General features: G+C 46.4%; 1 protein-coding gene across 1 annotated transcript in view; it reads right to left on the reverse strand.

Annotated features, from left to right (window-relative positions):
- LOC144606382 (multidrug and toxin extrusion protein 1-like) overlaps positions 1-17083 on the reverse strand; it is a 32544-nt gene extending 15461 nt beyond the window's left edge. The window contains exons 1-8 of the mRNA XM_078422414.1: positions 16982-17083; positions 16152-16220; positions 13320-13468; positions 12059-12101; positions 10651-10695; positions 9049-9146; positions 6358-6455; positions 4962-5075 (exon numbers count right to left, since the gene is read on the reverse strand). Of these exons, the coding sequence (XP_078278540.1) occupies positions 4962-5075; positions 6358-6455; positions 9049-9146; positions 10651-10695; positions 12059-12101; positions 13320-13468; positions 16152-16220; positions 16982-17083 (718 nt within the window). The remainder of the gene's footprint in view (positions 1-4961; positions 5076-6357; positions 6456-9048; positions 9147-10650; positions 10696-12058; positions 12102-13319; positions 13469-16151; positions 16221-16981) is intronic.
- Between the last annotated feature and the right edge of the window lie 218 nt (positions 17084-17301).

A 17301-nucleotide genomic window follows, 5' to 3' on the forward strand; every position in this document is an offset into this window, starting at 1 on the left:
ACCTTTAAGGGAACCAGAGGAAAAGATACCTATCTTTGGTGAAAAAGAGCAGGAACACATGAGAGAAATGGGAGCCCGGCGTACCCCAAATGGGAAATGGTGGACACCACCGGATGGAAAGCAGCTATTGAACAAAGAAATTATAAGGGAGTTATTAGGGAGGTTGCACGGGCAAAGCCATTGGGGAACCCAAGCCCTCTGTGATACCCTCCTCAGGACCTACGCTTGCCGTGGGATGTATACCATGGCCAAACAAGTCATAGGGGGTTGTGTAATATGTCAGCGAATCAACAAAAAAAATCATGAGAGCAGTCCCAGGAGGAGGACAACCATTAGCAATAAGACCCTTCCAAAGAATACAGATAGACTTCACCGAGTTGCCCCGGATACAGAGATGGGGGGAAATACCTGTTAGTGGTAGTAGACCATTTCACTAGATGGGTAGAAGCATTCCCTACAGCAACTGCCACCTCACAGTCGGTAGCCAAGGTATTATTGGAGCAAATTATACCCAGATATGGGATTGTGGAAACATAAGACTCAGATAGAGGGACCCATTTTGCCTCCAAAACACATAAAATGATATGTGAAGCATTCGGGATTGAATGGAAATTGCATACACCATGGCATCCCCAGAGTTCCGGAAAGGTGGAAAGAATGAATGGCACCTTAAAGACCCAAATCACCAAGTTAGTAGAGGAAACGAGACTCCCCTGGACTAAGTGCCTTCCGATAGCCTTGTTAAGAAACCGAAGGGCACCTCGGAAAGATATAGGGGTATCCCCATATGAAATGTTATTCGGGCTCCCGTACTTAGGAAAGATAGAAGGGATCCCAACAATACCAGGGAACGACGTGTTCTTAAGGAACTATTTACTGGCAGTATCCCAATCTCTTGCAGAACTAAAAACTAAAGGATTATTGGCCCAGAGCCCGCCACTGGATTTTCCGATTCACTCAGTCAAGGCTGGAGACTGGGTACTAATAAAAACGTGGAAGGAAGAAAAGTTGCGACCTAGGTGGACTGGACCCTACCTTGTGTTATTAACCACCGAGACAGCAGTACGAACAAAAGAAAAAGGGTGGACACACGCAAGTCGATTTAAGGGTCCCGTGGAGGCCCCACCAGACAATATCAGCCCGTAGACGGCACGTGGAGGAAAGGAGCCATTGACTTTGGTATTCACCAGGACCCCGCACGGAAAATGAAGACTTTGTGCTGGTGGATCGGGTGCTGGGTGGTTATCCAGGTTGTGAGTAATGTAACATGCATAAAAATAACTATACCACAGAATAGAAGGGCCACCACCATCCCATTTGATGTATGTGAAGGAAAATGGTGGTGTGGTCATAGGATGTATGTATGCACCCATCCCTGTAAAGATTGGCACGAGGTATTCACTTCATCTAGAGAGGGGTGGCATAAGCCCACCTATCAAACTGATAGGTGGAGAGTATATCAAAACTCAAATGAGGGATTGCCAGGACGTGTATATGTAAGCATACAGAGGGTTCAAATGAAGGAAAGTGGTAGGTATTGGATATGTGCAGATAAAACAGGGAAGGACGCATGCCTGAGGTTTGAAATAAAGGTAGAACGGGACGGATATATGGTAAAATATGAGGATAAGGGGGGAATGTTCCAGATAGAAGACAGTCAGAGTAGGGATCCCTGGGTTACCCCAGCACCACCTGTAGTCAGCAATGTCACCACGGAGTATGAGCCTAAGGATTTAAATATAATGATAGTAACAGGAGAAATAGAATTAATGCAATTGTATGGGGAGGGAATACCAACAGGGGGAAAGGGAACCAACACCTGGCTTACCTGGATGATGTACACGGCCAGAAGTATGCAACAAACCAATTGCTACGCCTGCGCCGGAGCTAAGCCTCAGCTGGTCCCCGTACCATTTCCCCTGAATTGGAATAGGACACCTGGGGCTATGTCATGTATACTACAACTATTCACGAATCCCATAATACCAAAGAATGAGACCTGCCAGAAATACCATTACCTATTCCCGGCTAGTAACAACAACACGAAGGGCCAAAGGAAAGACCCTCGACCTCCGCCATTCACCATTCCCCTAGGGGAGGAGGGATTTGAGTGCTATACAAGATATAACCCAGATGGACAGGAAATGGGGGAGGTGCTAAACTGCAATCTGATGTATAACATTACAGCTGAGGAACAGGGGTCACTGTTCAGTAGCTCCTGGCTGAGAAAGCAGATAGTCAGTAGAGCCGATGTCTGGTGGTGGTGCGGAGAGGATACCCTGTGGCCCCGGCTACCAGGGTCATGGACGGGAACCTGTACCCTTACACAACTAATGATGCCCTTCACCATAGCAGTAGAGCATGCGGTCGAACTCAATGAAGGAGGCCGACGACAAAGGAGAGAGGTGAGAGGATCATTTGACACACACATCTATATAGATGCAATAGGGGTGCCAAGAGGGGTACCCGATGAATTCAAAGCCAGAAACCAGATAGCTGCTGGCTTTGAGTCCATACTCTTCTGGTGGTCCACAATTAATAAAAATGTGGACTGGATCAACTACCTGTACTACAATCAACAACGCTTTATAAATTACACTCGAGATGCGGTTGAAGGACTAGCGGAACAACTGACAGCTACTAGCCTAATGGCCTGGCAAAATCGCATAGCCTTGGACATGCTCCTGGCTGAGAAAGGGGGGGTGTGTGTGATGTTTGGGGAACAATGTTGCACCTACATCCCCAACAACACTGCTCCTGATGGGTCTGTATCAAGAGCCCTAGCAAGTCTCACCTCCCTCTCTATCGAATTGGCCGAAAACTCTGGGGTAGACACCTCCTGGACCGGGTTTCTAGACTCCTGGTTTGGGAAATGGAAGCACATCTTTACATCAGCCCTAACATCAGTGGTAGTTGTGATGGGGTTGATGTGTCTATTCGGATGTTGTATCATTCCCTGCATACGGGGGTTGTCTCAGCGATTGATAGAGACAGCCCTGACAAAGAACGACATCACCATGATGGCCTGCAGAGTACAGTATGACCAGCAGGAGGAATATAGAGAGGCAAAGACTCTGCTGTTAGCACTAGAAAAGGAGGAAATAGTATAAATCAAAGTAGCGTGGCATAAGAAAAAGGGTGGATTGTGAGAGAGAAGTAAAAAGGGTTAATTGATTTAAACTAAGGACCATGAGAAATAGCTGACCTGACTAAGAACCGCAAGAGTAAATAGTGACATTCCGAGGATAAGGGCAAGATATCCAAGGAACTAGTGACGTTCCAAGGAGAGGGCAAGATATCCAAAGAACTAGGAGAGAGGGCAAGATGACCAGAGCACTAGGGGAGAGGGCATGAACTACTCTGTACTGCGCATGCCTAATGAGATAAATGAATATTGCAAAAACGCCCCGCATGACAAGATGCCTCATTTAAATGTACATGCGATGTATGATGTGGGAGGCAACAGGGGCGATGACGGTAGATTGTGCACCTCAGTGCTCCGATTGGAAGGAGCTCGAAGGGGAGGAATTTAAGATGTGACAATTGTAAAGTGAAGTGAATAAAAAGAAGGGATTTTCCCGACCTCGGTGTGTCTTGAGAGGGAAGGCACCCAACTCTGCAGACTTGCAAATAAAATACTTGTTTCTCTAGATTGTCTCGAGCATCGTAATTGTGAGCACTCACATTTGCATCTCACAATAGCAATCGTTTAAATGGATCAAACATTGGAAATGGGGACATGATGGTGGACATTTTGAAGTTGGATCAAAGGGCCTCTGTCCATGCTGTATGACTAAGACACTATGACTCATTCGTCCTCTGCCTCTCCCTGAAGATAGCTCTCAAACTGCAGTTCATTCACACTGCGTCTTTGGTTATTTGTCTCATGTGGTTGCAAATTAATGATTTGGACGAGGGAATTGAATGCAATATCTCTAAGTTTGCGGATGACACGAAGCTGGGTGGCAGTGTTAGCTACGAGGAGGATGCTAGGAGGCTGCAGAGTGACTTGGATAGATTAGGAGAATGGGCAAATGCATGGCAGATGCAATATAATGTGGATAAATGTGAGGTTATCCACTTTGGCGGCAAGAACAGGAAAGCAGAGTATTACCTGAATGGTGGCCAATTAGGAAAAGGGGAGATGCAACGTGACCTGGGTGTCATGGTGCATCAGTCATTGAAAGCAAGCGTGCAGGTGCAGCAGGCAGTGAAGAAAGCGAATGGTATGTTAGCATTCATAGCAAGAGGATTTGAGTATAGGAGCAGGGAGGTTCTGCTGCAGTTGTACAGGGCCTTGGTGAGACCGCACCTGGAGTATTGTGTACAGTTTTGGTCTCCTAATCTGAGGAAAGACATTCTAGCCTTAGAGGGAGTACAGAGAAGGTTCACCAGACTGATCCCTGGGATGGCAGGACTTTCATATGAAGAAAGACTGGATAGACTAGGCTTATACTCGCTGGAATTTAGAAGACTGAGGGGGGATCTTATTGAAACATATAAAATTCTTAAGGGGTTGGAGAGGCTAGATGCGGGAAGATTGTTCCCGATGTTGGGGAAGTCCAGAACCAGGGGTCACAGCTTAAGGATAAGGGGGAAGTCTTTTAGGACCGAGATGAGAAAACATTTCTTCACACAGAGAGTGGTGAGTCTGTGGAATTCTCTGCCACAGAAGGTAGTTGAGGCCAGTTCATTGGCTATATTTAAGAGGGAGTTAGATGTGGCCCTTGTGGCTAAAGGGATCAGGGGGTATGGAGAGAAGGCAGGTACAGGTTACTGAGCTGGATGATCAGCCATGATCATATTGAATGGCGGTGCAGGCTCGATGGGCTGAATGGCCTACTCCTGCACATTTTTCCAAGTTTCTATGTTTCTATGCATATCGACTTTTGTTGGGTGAAACTCGAGGGCTTTGTTCCACGTTTAGTGCAATAAGCTGGGCGTTTTGGCCACTTACTTACCGGCAAGGAAGATGGTAATTTCATACGTCCACCATTCGATACACACCATGAACAGGCTGGGGACGGCCAGCTGCATGAATTGGCCCCACTCCTGCAGACAGTCCATGGACCACCCTAAACAAGAACAAACTCACCACAGTTGATGCAACATCCAAATGAACACAGACACCAAGACTAACGGGGAAGGTTGGTGGCGTTATTGCTGGAGCTGCTGCCTCACAGCGCAAGGGAACCAGGTTCGATCCTGCCCTAGGGCGCTGTCTGTGTGGAGTCTGTACCTTCTCCCTGTGAGCGTGTGGGTTTCCTCCGGGTGCTCGGGTTTCCCCCCACATCCCAAAGACGTTACTTGGTCTGTCTAAATGTTTTTCAACGTTGTGATGGTACTTGCCTCAACTACCTCCTCCAGCAGCTAGTCCCAGATACCTACCACCCTTTGCGTAAAAAAAGTTGCCCCTCGAGTTCTTATCAAATCTTTCCCCCCCTCACCTTAAACCCATGGCCTCTGATTCTTGAGTCTCCTACTCTGGGGAAACGGGTTTTATACGTTCTCCCTGTGACCTGCGTAGGTTGTCTCCGGGATCTCCAGTTTTCTCCCACACTTCAAGGATGTGCAGGTATGTAGGTCAATTGGCTTGGTAGAAATTGTAAATTGTCCCTAGTGTGAGCAGGATAGTGTGAATGAGCGGGGGATCGCTGGTTGGCATGGCATCGGTGGGCCGAAGGGCCTGCTTCCGCGCTGTATCTCTAAACTGAACTTTGTACCTGTCTCCACCACCACTCCAGGCAATGCATTCCAGGCCCCCACTACTCATCCTGTACCTCACAAGAAGCAACACCACAGTAAAATGGAATGGAACCAATCAGCTCTGAAGCAGGTATTTATTCACAAAACGCTGGAGTAACTCAGCAGGTCAGACAGCATCTCAGGAGAGAAACGTCACCCATTCCTTCTCTCCGGAGATGCTGCCTGACCTGCTGAGTTTACTCCAGCATTTTGTGAATAAATACCTTCGATTTGTACCAGTTATTTTCTTACACAGCTCTGAAGTAGGTGCTCAGCTGAGGTGAAGACACAAAATGCTGGAGTAACTCAACAGGCCAGGCAGCCTTTCTGGAGAAGGTGGATAGGTTGATGTTAAGGGATGTTAAGGGATATGTATGTAAATGTATGTAAATGTCTAAGTAAATGCCTGTATTGAATATGTAACCTCCGGAAATGTCGGATGGGTTTGTTTAAAAAAGATGTTTTGTAAATGATATTTATTACTTGAATAAAGTATTTTTTGATTAAAAAAAAAAAAAAAGTTGATGTTTCGGGTGGGGAGGGCGCTCAGCTAATGAGTTCTCCTGACTGCATCTGTACATCGAATGCTCCGCAGTTTTAGACTTGATTTACCTGCCCAGGTCTGAGTGTGAAGCTTTTTCCATCGAATGTACAGAAAGAGGACTGTGACTTGACAGTACTGAGACGCTAAATTAGCAGCAGCCGAACCTCTGAAAAACATCATATATGTGGCATTAATGTAGTTCCAAACAAGCGGGGGCACCTCTCAATCATAGGTCAATTGTTCTTTACCTTGGTTGGCAATACCCCAAACCTCAAATGAGAGCTTAGAAGGTGGAATTAAAAACATCATGGATGATCCCTATGTCAAGGAACTCAAGCTCCAAGCAATGTTTTCTACTGGAGTTACAAACATGTGCTATTCTTGTTTAATTAGACAATAGACAATAGGTGCAGGTGTAGGCCATTCGGCCCTTTGTGCCAGCACCGCCATTCACTGTCATCATGGCTGATCATCCACAATCAGCCCTCTCCCCATATCCCTTGACTCCGCTATCATTAAGAGCACTATCTAACTCTCGCCAGAGAATTGGCCTCCACTGCCTTCTGAGGCAGAGAATTCCACAGATTCACAACTATCTGGGTGAAAATGTTTTTCCTCATCTCCGTTCTAAATGGCCTACCCCTTATTCTTAAACTGTGGCCCCTGGTTCTGCACTCCCCCAACATTGGGAACATGTTCCCTGCCTCTAGCATGTCCAATCCCTTAATAATCTTATATGTTTCAATAAGATCTCCTCTCATCCTAAATTCCAATGTATACAAGCCCAGTCGCTCCAGCCTTTCAACGTACGACAGTCCCGCCATTCCGGGAATTAACCTAGTGAACCTACGCTGCACTCCCTCAATTGCAAGTATGTCCTTCCTCGAATTTGGAGACCAAAACTGCACACAGTACTCCAGGTGTGATCTCACTAAGGCCCTGTACAACTGCAGAAGGACCTCTTTGCTCCTATACTCAACTCCTCTTGTTATGAAGGCCAACATGCCATTAGCTTTCTTCACTGCCTGCTGTACCTGCATGCTTACTTTCAGTAACTGATGTACAAGGACTCCCAGATCTCGTTGTACTTCCCCTTTTCCTAACTTAACACCATTCAGATAATAATCAGCCTTCCTGTTCTTGCCACCAAGGTGGATAACCTCACACTTATCCACATTAAACTGCATCTGCCAGACATCTGCCCACTTACACAACCTGTCCAAGTCACCCTGCATCCTCATAGCATCCTTCTCACAGTTCACACTACCACCCAGCTTTGTGTCATCTACAAATTTGCTAATGTTACTTTTAATCCCTTCATCTAAGTTAATGGTTAACCTGATTACAGTTTTAGTTTGTGGGTCAGGCAGCATCTGCGGAGGCAATACCGGAGAAAACCCATGCGGTCACTGGGGGAAATGTACAAACTCCCTCGGGCCAACACCTGAGGTCAGGATCAAACCTGGGTCTCTGGTGCTGTAAGGCAGCAACTCTACCCCGTGTCTTATGTGTACCTCCTCTTTCATCAGCCCCTCTCAGCCAACCCCACCCAATTCCAGGAATGTGTGGGTTAGCATATGCTGAGTGTTTGACAGCACTGCGCCTCTAATCGCTGGAGTTTAGAAGGTTAAGGGGGAAGGTTAATTCTCATTGAAACCGACAGAATAATGAAAGGCAAAGATTGAGTGGATGTGGAAAGGATGTTTCAACTGGTGGGAGAGTCTAGGACCAGAGGTTGTAGCCTTAGAATTAATGGGGGGAGGGGGTCTCTTAGAAAGGAGGTGAGGAGGAACTTCTTTAGTCAGAGGGTAGTTACTCTGTGGAATCCATTGCCACAGAGGGCTGTGGAGACTAAGTCAGTGGATATTTTTAAGGCAGAGATAGATAAATTCTTGATTAGAATGGGTGTCAAGGGTTACGGGGAGAAGGCAGGAAAATGGGACTAGGAGGCAGAGATCAGCCATGATTGAATGGCAGAGTAGAACGGCCTAATTCTACTCCAATAACTTGTGAACCACCACTGCTTGTGTTATGTGGACTCTTGCCCACACCACCTTATCACACACCTTCGGTGCCTGCTCCATCATTCCGCCCTCCTTGCAACTCAACCTTCATTACATTCCTTATTCATCGCGGTTCTGAAGAAGCATCAACCTGAAGCGGTTTCTCCCTCCACAGACCCCACCCGACTTTCTGGGTAGTTCCACGCATTCTCTCTTTGTCTCGGATTTATTGATTCTGCGGTAATGTTGTTATTGAAATAAAAAGGCGGGGTGGACATGTTGCACCTGAACTGAAACAGGTCCAACATCCTTGCAGCAAAGTTTGCAGTTGCTTCAGGTCAAATGGGATACAGAGAGGGGAAATGGGATACAGCATAGATGTGCAATTGCGATAGAGGTACATTTGGTTATCAAATAGCCATTATTTTTGTAGATTGTGTTTACAAATTTTATGCAACACCCTCAGGTGGTCGGTCACCCGAGCAGGCACAATCACAATGTTTAAGAAACATTTAGATAAGTGCATGGATAGGACAGGTTTAGCAGGATATGGGCCAAAAGCAGGCATGTGGGACAAGTGAAGATGGGGCATCGTTGGCCAGTGTGGGCAAGTTGGGCCGAAGGGCCTGTTTCAACCTGTATGACCCTCATACCTGTTTGCACCATTGCCAATTAGCACAATAACATTGAAACAAAGTGATGTTAAAAGTTTGCATTGCTTTCTTGGCAGAAAAATAAAAGTAATCCGCTACTTACTGAACGCCCAGGCCCAACACAAACAGCAAGAGGTAATTGATCACAGCGTTAAAGATGTTGCTCACAAAGCCCGTGACAATCTGAGGCAGAATTATTCCCTGCAGTGGGAGGGGGGGGGAAAAAATCAAGATGCCCATTTACTAGTGGGAGAGTCTAGGACCAGAGGCCAAAGCCTCAGAATAAAAGAAAGTACCTTTAGGATGAAGATGAGGAGGAACTCCTTTAGCCAGAGGGTGGCGAATCTGTGGAATTCATTGTCACAGAAAGCTGTGGAGGCCAAGTCAATGGGTATTTTTAAAGCAGGGACTGATAGATAGTTGGTTAGTTTAGTTTTGTTGGAGATACAGCGTGGAAACAAGCCCTTCAGCCCACCGAGTCCATGCTGACCAGCGATCCCCATACACTAACACTAACCTACACCACTAGGGACAATTTACAATTTTACCAAAGCCAATTAACCTACAATTATTGATATGAGGAGAAGGCAGGAGAATGGGGTTGGGAGGGAGAGATAGATAGATAGATAGATCAGCCCTGATTGAAAGGCGGAGTAGACTTGATGGGCCGAATGGACCAATTCTGCTCCTATCACTTATCTAAAACAGAGGGAAGCCACATAGGTGACAAAATGGAATTGCTGGTCCATCACAGATTTTCCAGCATTTCTTTTAATCCGGACAAAATTACGAGACCATTGCGCGTGGCGAACTCTTTCGGGTGGTGTACCTCTGTCCTGAAAGAGTTAATTGTTTACTTCTTTGTTAACTGTTAATTCTGTATTTCAGTTTCCAGCAGTCCACGGTGATTTGGAGACACGGGAGGGGTACAATCAGTGGGTCAGAGGTGCATTGGTCAATTATTATTACGTGACCTGTGTTGGTCCGACATAATGGATAATCCGACAAGGCTCTGGAACCAAGGGTGCCGGAAAATCGATGGTGGACCTGCATCTGCTTCTTACAATGCGATGTGGATCCATCTTCCTCAAATGCTTCACTCCTTCTGGTGTAGGTGCTTCTCCAGTGCTCTCAAGTGGGGAATTCCAGGATTGAAACCTCATGCTCACAAGGAGAGGAGGGAGTACAAATTGGTGGGGAAACTGTAAGCTGCGGCATCCTTTTTGTGGCCAGTGTCCGGTCCCCTCTGGTTAAGTCACAAGGTCAATGCCATAAAGACAAAGAAACATGCCACAGTGGCACAGCTGGTCGAGCCGCTGCCTCACAAGGCCAGAGAGCCCGGTTTGATCCTGACCTCGGACGATGTCTGTGTGGCGTTTCAACGTTCTCCTTGTGACTGAGTGGGTTTCCTTCCGAAGTAATCGTGGATCTGGCCTCTGTAAATTGTCTCTTGCGTGTAGGTGTGTGGTAGATTTTTTACAACATGGAGAGAATAAAGTTGGATTAGATGAGAGTAGGATTGGTGTAAATGGGTGTTTGATGCTCAGCGAAGAGTCGGGCCACAGAGCCTCTATCTACGCTGCATCTTTCAAGCTCACACCTTGCATTCCAAAGATGCTGAATAGATCGAACAGTCACACATCAACTTAATAAATCCCGAATTCTGTTGCCAGGAAGAAAGACACACATGAAGAAAACTACTTGCCTGATTCTGAAGGTATTTGGTTTCCAATTCAAAAAGAAACATCGCCTAAGAAAGATGAAGAACACAAAAGTTACAAATACTGGCAGAATGGAATAGAGTTATATTCACAGTTCACGAAAACGTGAATCTGATTGTTTGGACTGGGGATAGGGCAGAAAATAGAGTCAAGGCCAAAGATCAGACTAGCTACAAGCTTACTGAATGGTGCAGTAGACCTAAAGTCCTGTATGGTCAACTCCGGCCCTATATTCTGATGCAGCATTGAACCTGTCATTTACCTCATGGGTTATTGGAAACTGGACCATTCCGGCTGCAATCGTCCAAACTACAGAAACCATGAGGTATAAAATTGTCTTTGATCTCTTGTGTAAAGTGCTTGAGATCATAAGATCATGTGATAGGAGCAGAATTAGGCCATTCGGTCCATCAAGTCTACTCCGCCATTCAATCATGGCCAATCTATCTCTCCCTCCTAACCCCATTCCCCTGCTTTCTCCTATAACCTCTGATGTCCGTACCGATCAAGAATCTATCTCTGCTTTAAATATATCCACTGACTTTGCCTCCACAGCCTTCTGTGGCAAAGAATTCCACAGATTCGCCACCCTCTGACTAAAGAAATTCTTCCTCACCTCCTTCCTAAAAGAACGTCCTTTAATTCTGAGCCTATGACCTCTAGTCCTAGATTCTCCCACTAGTGTAAACATCCTCACCACATCCACTCTATCCAGGCCTTTCACTCTTCTAAACTCCAGCGAGCACAGGCCCAGTGCCGACAAATGCTCATCATATGTTAATCTACTAATTCCTGGGATCATTGACATACCTGGTTTCAGTTTAGTTTCGAGATACAGCGCGCATACAGGTCCTTCGACCCACCGAGCCCACACCAGCACTATCCGACAGACTAGGGACAATTTACAATTTTTACCAAAGCCAAATTACCCTACAAACCTGTATGTCTTCGGAGTGTGGGAGGAAACCAGAGCACCCGGAGAAAACCCACACGGTCACGGGGAGAACGTACAAACTCTGTAAGGACAGCACCCATAGTCAGGATCAAACCCGGATCTCTGGCGCTGCAAGGCAGCAACTCTGCCGCTGCGCCCTATCTGTACTCTGCTTTTGTAATGTTATTCCAATGACCAAACTGACTAGTCTTTCACACGACTGCCTAGCCCAGGTGAGGAGATAGAGCCACACCAGTTGTGCTGAGGTTATTCGGACAAGGATCAAAACATACGCTAGATCAGTGGCTGAAATAGTCAATGGTGCTTTATCTGGCACATATGCAACGGCACAGTGAAATTCTTTTTGCAGATGTTACACATGTGGGTGCCAATATTAAAGGCAATGGCTGTTGTGTACACATCAACCAGACTTTGTTTGCCTGTAATAATTTACTCACGGGAAGAGCAGGAGTAAGTATATTCACATAGTGCTGTGCAAGCCTGCAAGAAAGAAAGAAGTTGTTAATTCGAACACTTAGACTAAATGGCATCACATAGAATAAAAAATCATAGAAACATCGGTGCAGGAGTAGGCCATTCGGCCCTTCGAGCCAGCACGCCATTCAATATGATCATAGCTGATCATCCAAAATCAGTACCCCATTCGTACTTTCCCCCATATCCCATGATTCCATGATTCCATTAGCCCTAAGAGCCATATCTAACTCTCTCTTGAATACATCCACTGAATTGGCCTCCACTGTCTTCTGTGGCAGAGAATTCCACAGATTCACAATTCCACGGGTGAAGATGTTTTTTGCATTGTGCGGTGAAGGTGGGTTAGCATTGCTACAGATATCAACAATTGGAATAGCACCTCGAGTATTGGAGCAAGGAGGTCCTTTTGCAGTTGCATAGGGTCCTGGTGAGACCACACCTGGAGTATTGTGTGCAGTTCCTAATTTGAGGAAGGACATCCTTGCTATTGAGGGAGTGCAGCTGAGGTTCACCAGGTTAATTCCCAGGATGGCAGGGCTGACATACTGATTTAAGAATGGATCGACTGGGTATATATTCGGAGCAATCGCATGTGATCACAGGGAGAACATGCAAACTACTCACAGACAGCACCCAAGTCGATACTGGATATTGCAGTATTGAAGGAGTACAGCACTGATGATGGTACTTTAGACTTCAGAGATACAGCATGGAAACAGGCCCTTCGGCTCACCGGGTCCATGCCGACCAGAGAACACCCCATACACTAGCACTATCCGACACACAAGGGACAATTTCACAATTTTTACCAAAGCTAATTAACCTACAAACCTGTGCGCCTTTGGGAAATGGGAGGAAACCGGTGATCCCGGAGAAAGCCCACGCAGGTCACAGGAAGGATATACAAACAACGTACAGACAGCATTTGTGGTCAGGAACGAATCCCGGTCTCTAATGCTGTAAGGCAGCAAATCTACCGTTGCGCTACCATACCGCCCTAGGGGCTGAAGGGCCTGTCTCCATGCGTTATCACTAAAACTATCATTGAAGTACACCTAGTACTTCACTGTGCATTAAATATCTCCCATGAATTGTGTGGCCAGGCCCAGACAGTGCGCTCGTGGTAATGACACATTGGTCGTGTACGGGGACCAGGCGCACTTTTGTGCTCCAAAAAGGATAATGCGCAAACTCCACTCAGTAAAACAACAATTCCCTCACTTTGCGACCTGAGGGGGCTGTTTGAAGACCAACAGGATGAGTTCAGTATTAATGAAGATCGCCCAGCAGGGAAGGCAGAATATCATCAGAATGAGAATCCCTCGTTGGAGAATCACCCCAATTCGCACCAGGTTTTTACTGCCATACGTCTGAAAATTAGAACAAAAGTTTTTTGGTCCATGCATTCTGTGTTGTAAAGACGCAAAGGATTACATAACTCAAATGTACACTCTTATATACACTCGGATGACTAACTGCAACAAAGTTCTACGAAGCAACAAAAACGTAGCAAAAACACGCACTGGTCTCGGAACTCAGAGTTTCAGGCAGCATCTGTGGAGGTAAGGGGATGGTGGATGTTTTGACCGTCATCATTTTGCCTCCATGGATGCTGCCTGACCCCCCGAGTTCTTCCAGCAGCATGCTCTGAGTTCCAGCATCTGCAATCTCACGCGTCTCCAAAATATAAATGTATTTCTCATGGAAAAATTACCTCATGTAGAAGTAACAGTTGGCGTCCAGTGAAAAGTGAAGGCTCGGGTGTTGTGCTACAACTCATGAAAGTGTAAGAAGATAGGTTTCTGTAATGGATGTTTAACGCGTAGTGGACCGAATCCCGTTTTAGTGCAAGTTTGGGGTTGCCAGTTTCTACCATTTAATTGGTGTGGGCAAGTTGGGCCGAAGGATCGCTCTATGACTACCTTCAAAGACTTGCAGTTCATATTCATAAAAGGTAAATTACAGCCCAAATTAGGAAGAATTGCCCATGAGGTGAGAGGCAATACTTGAAATGGATTTCCACATTGGCCTGTGTATCTAAGGACAGCCTGCTCCATTGTTCACACGACCATAACACATGATATAAATTTACACATTTGAGTACGGGTGTCAGGGGTTATGGGGAGAAGGCAGGAGAATGGGGTTAGGAAGGAGAGATAGATCAGCCATGATTGAATAGTGTAGGAAAATAACTGCAGATGCTGGTACAAATCGAAAGTATTTATTCACAAAATGCTGGAGTAACTCAGCAGGTCAGGCAGCATCTCGGGAGAGAAGGGATGGGTGACGCTTTGGGTCGAGACCTTTCTTCAGTCTGAAGGGTCTCGACCCGAAACGTCACCCATTCCTTCTCTCCTGAGATGCTGCCTGACCTGCCGAGTTACTCCAGCATTTTGTGAATAAATAGCCATGATTGAATGGTGGAGTAGACTTGATGGGCCGAATGGCCTAATTCTCCTCCTATCACTTATGAACGTGAACTTATGAACATGGGACCAAGCCATGTCTGATCGTCCAATATCCCCATATTCCTTGATTTCACTTAATATCTCCTCCAATGCTAAAAGGCCAACACTTTATCTTGAGGCTGTGGCCTCTTCTTCCACCATCAGCGGTCTGTGCAAACAACCCCATTAGTCTCTCTCACGGCAATCAGACTCATTCTTTCACCGACCTCTGTTCGGCTATTTAGCCCAGGAAACCAAAAATGCCTGAATCATTTACAGAAGTAATTTGCTGCTGTAACGCGGAGACATCTAAATACATTTTAAATTGGTCGAGCAATTATTGTGCTGAAATTATTTTTAATAATGATGGTAGTAATGGAACTAATTTGCCGATGTAAGTAAACCAGAAGTAATTTTAGATTTAGATTTCGAGATACAGTGCAGAAACAGGCCCTTCGGCCCACCGGGTCCGCGCCGCCCAGCGATCCCCGCACACTAACACTATCCTACACCCACTAGGGACAATTTTTACATTTGCCCAGCCAGTTAACCTACAAACCTGTACGTCTTTGGAGTGTGGGAGGAAACCAAATATCTCGGAGAAAACCCACGCAGGTCACGGGGAGAACGTACAAACTCCGTACAGACGGCGCCCGTAGTCAGGATCGAACCTGAGTCTCCGGCGCTGCATTCGCTGTAAGGCAGCAACTCTACCGCTGCGCCACAATGATGGATGTTTTAACTTTAGGGCGAATGCAAAAATATAGTGCTGATGCTTGAGGGAGAAAAGCCTTTGCCATTATACATGTGTTCATCTGTGAGAAGTGTGCAGAAATGACAGCGGGTCAGACTGCATCTCTGGAGAACATGGATTGGTGACTATCTGGCAAACAATCTCTGCCCCCTCCCCTTCTCCTGTCACTTGCCAGGCTTCGTTCTGACCCTACTCTCTTCAGCTTTCTCTCAACCCCCCCACCACCACAATCAGTGCGGAGAAGGGTCCCATCCCGACACGTCACCGATTCATGTTCTCCAGAGATGCTGCTGCCTCACTCGCTGAGTCACTCCAGCATTTTGTGCCTTTTCTTTGGTAAAGCAGCAGCTACAGTTCCATAGGTTATAGGAACAGAATTAGGCCATTTAGCCCATCAAGTCCACTCCGTCGTTCAATCGTGGCCGATGAATCAATTCTCCTGCCTTCTCCCCATAACCATTGACCTCCTTGTGCCTGCACTAATTATCGCACTTGGATCCAATGACCAAAGTATCATGAATGGGTGACCGGTGGTCAGCAAGGACTCAGTGGACCTGTTTCCATGCTGTATCTCTGATCTAAACTAAGACAGACGTTGACCTTGAAGGTTAATTCAGGGCAACAATGTGGCCCTCGAGGTAAATTAACCAAGAATAGGTCGATTGCCTCATCTAAATTTACATTTGAATGCAAATACATATTAAACTATGTAAAAATTGCGGAAGAATTGGTCTATGTTGCAATGTTGGATGTTTTAAATTTAGGGCGGATGCAAAAATGCAGTGTTAATGCTCGTGGGACAAAAGGCTTCGCCATTATACATGTGCTCACCTGCGTGCAGAGTTCACATACCTGAGATATGAGTGTGTCACAAGCCGAGGATAACCCAACACCTACTGACAAACTCGATACATTGACAACCTGCACAAAAAGTGAAGAATACTATCATGTAGTGATACAGTGGCGCAGCGGTAGAGTTGCTGCCTTACAGCGAATGCAGCGCCGGAGACTCAGGTTCGATCCTGACTACGGGCGCCGTCAGTACGGAGTTTGTACGTTCTCCCCGTGACCTGCGTGGGTTTTCTCCGAGATCTTCGGTTTCCTCCCACACTCCAAAGACGTACAGGTTTGTAGGTTAATTGGCTGGGCAAATGTAAAAGTTGTCCCTAGGGTGGGTATGATAGTGTTAACGTGCGGGGATCGCTGGGCGGCGCGGACCCGGTGGGCCGAAGGGCCTGTTTCCGCGCTGTATCTCTAAATCTAAAAAAATCTATTAAAAAAAATGTGGTCCTAATCCTAACTCGACAACGGAACACAATGGTCCATCTCTTGTACTCCCCTGGAGATTTTAATCTGTTTTTGGTGGCACGGTGGTGCAGCGGTGGAGCTAATGCTTCTCAGCGCCCAAGACCCGGGTTCCATCCCGACTACGGGCGCTGCCTATACGGAGTTTGTACGTTCTCCCCGTGACCTGCGTGTGTTTACTCCGAGATCTTCGGTTTCCTCCCACACTCCAAAGACGTACAGGTTTGGAGGCAAATTGCCTTGGTATAAATAGTAAAATTGTGGTTGGTGTGTGTAGGATAGTGTTAATGTGCGGGGATCGCTGGTTGGTGCGGACTCGGTGGGCTGAAAGGCCTGTTTCCACGCTGTATCTCTAAACTAAACTGAATTAAACTCACCGATATGGCAAGTGCAGCTGCATCCAACTCAACCTTTCCCAAATGCCCACAGAATATGGTGCTGACTATGCTTATGGCGAAGGTCAGCAGGTGTGATATCATCTGACAAAGCAAAGCAAAACATTAGCTTTCTGATACAGGATGTGCCGTCCCCAACAGAGGCCATCCTTCCCTTCTGCCTCCAGGTCAACGTGGGTTGTTTTTAAATGTGCTATACAAATAAAATTGACTTGACTTGACTTGACTTGACCTCAACCAGCTCCAGGCCCACCAGAACGGAGAGCTTTTCTTCCATTACCTCCAAGGAAGGGGGGCGGAGC

The sequence above is a fragment of the Rhinoraja longicauda genome, chromosome 26, assembly GCF_053455715.1.
Source record: "Rhinoraja longicauda isolate Sanriku21f chromosome 26, sRhiLon1.1, whole genome shotgun sequence".
In the NCBI taxonomy this organism is placed as follows: domain Eukaryota; kingdom Metazoa; phylum Chordata; class Chondrichthyes; order Rajiformes; family Arhynchobatidae; genus Rhinoraja; species Rhinoraja longicauda.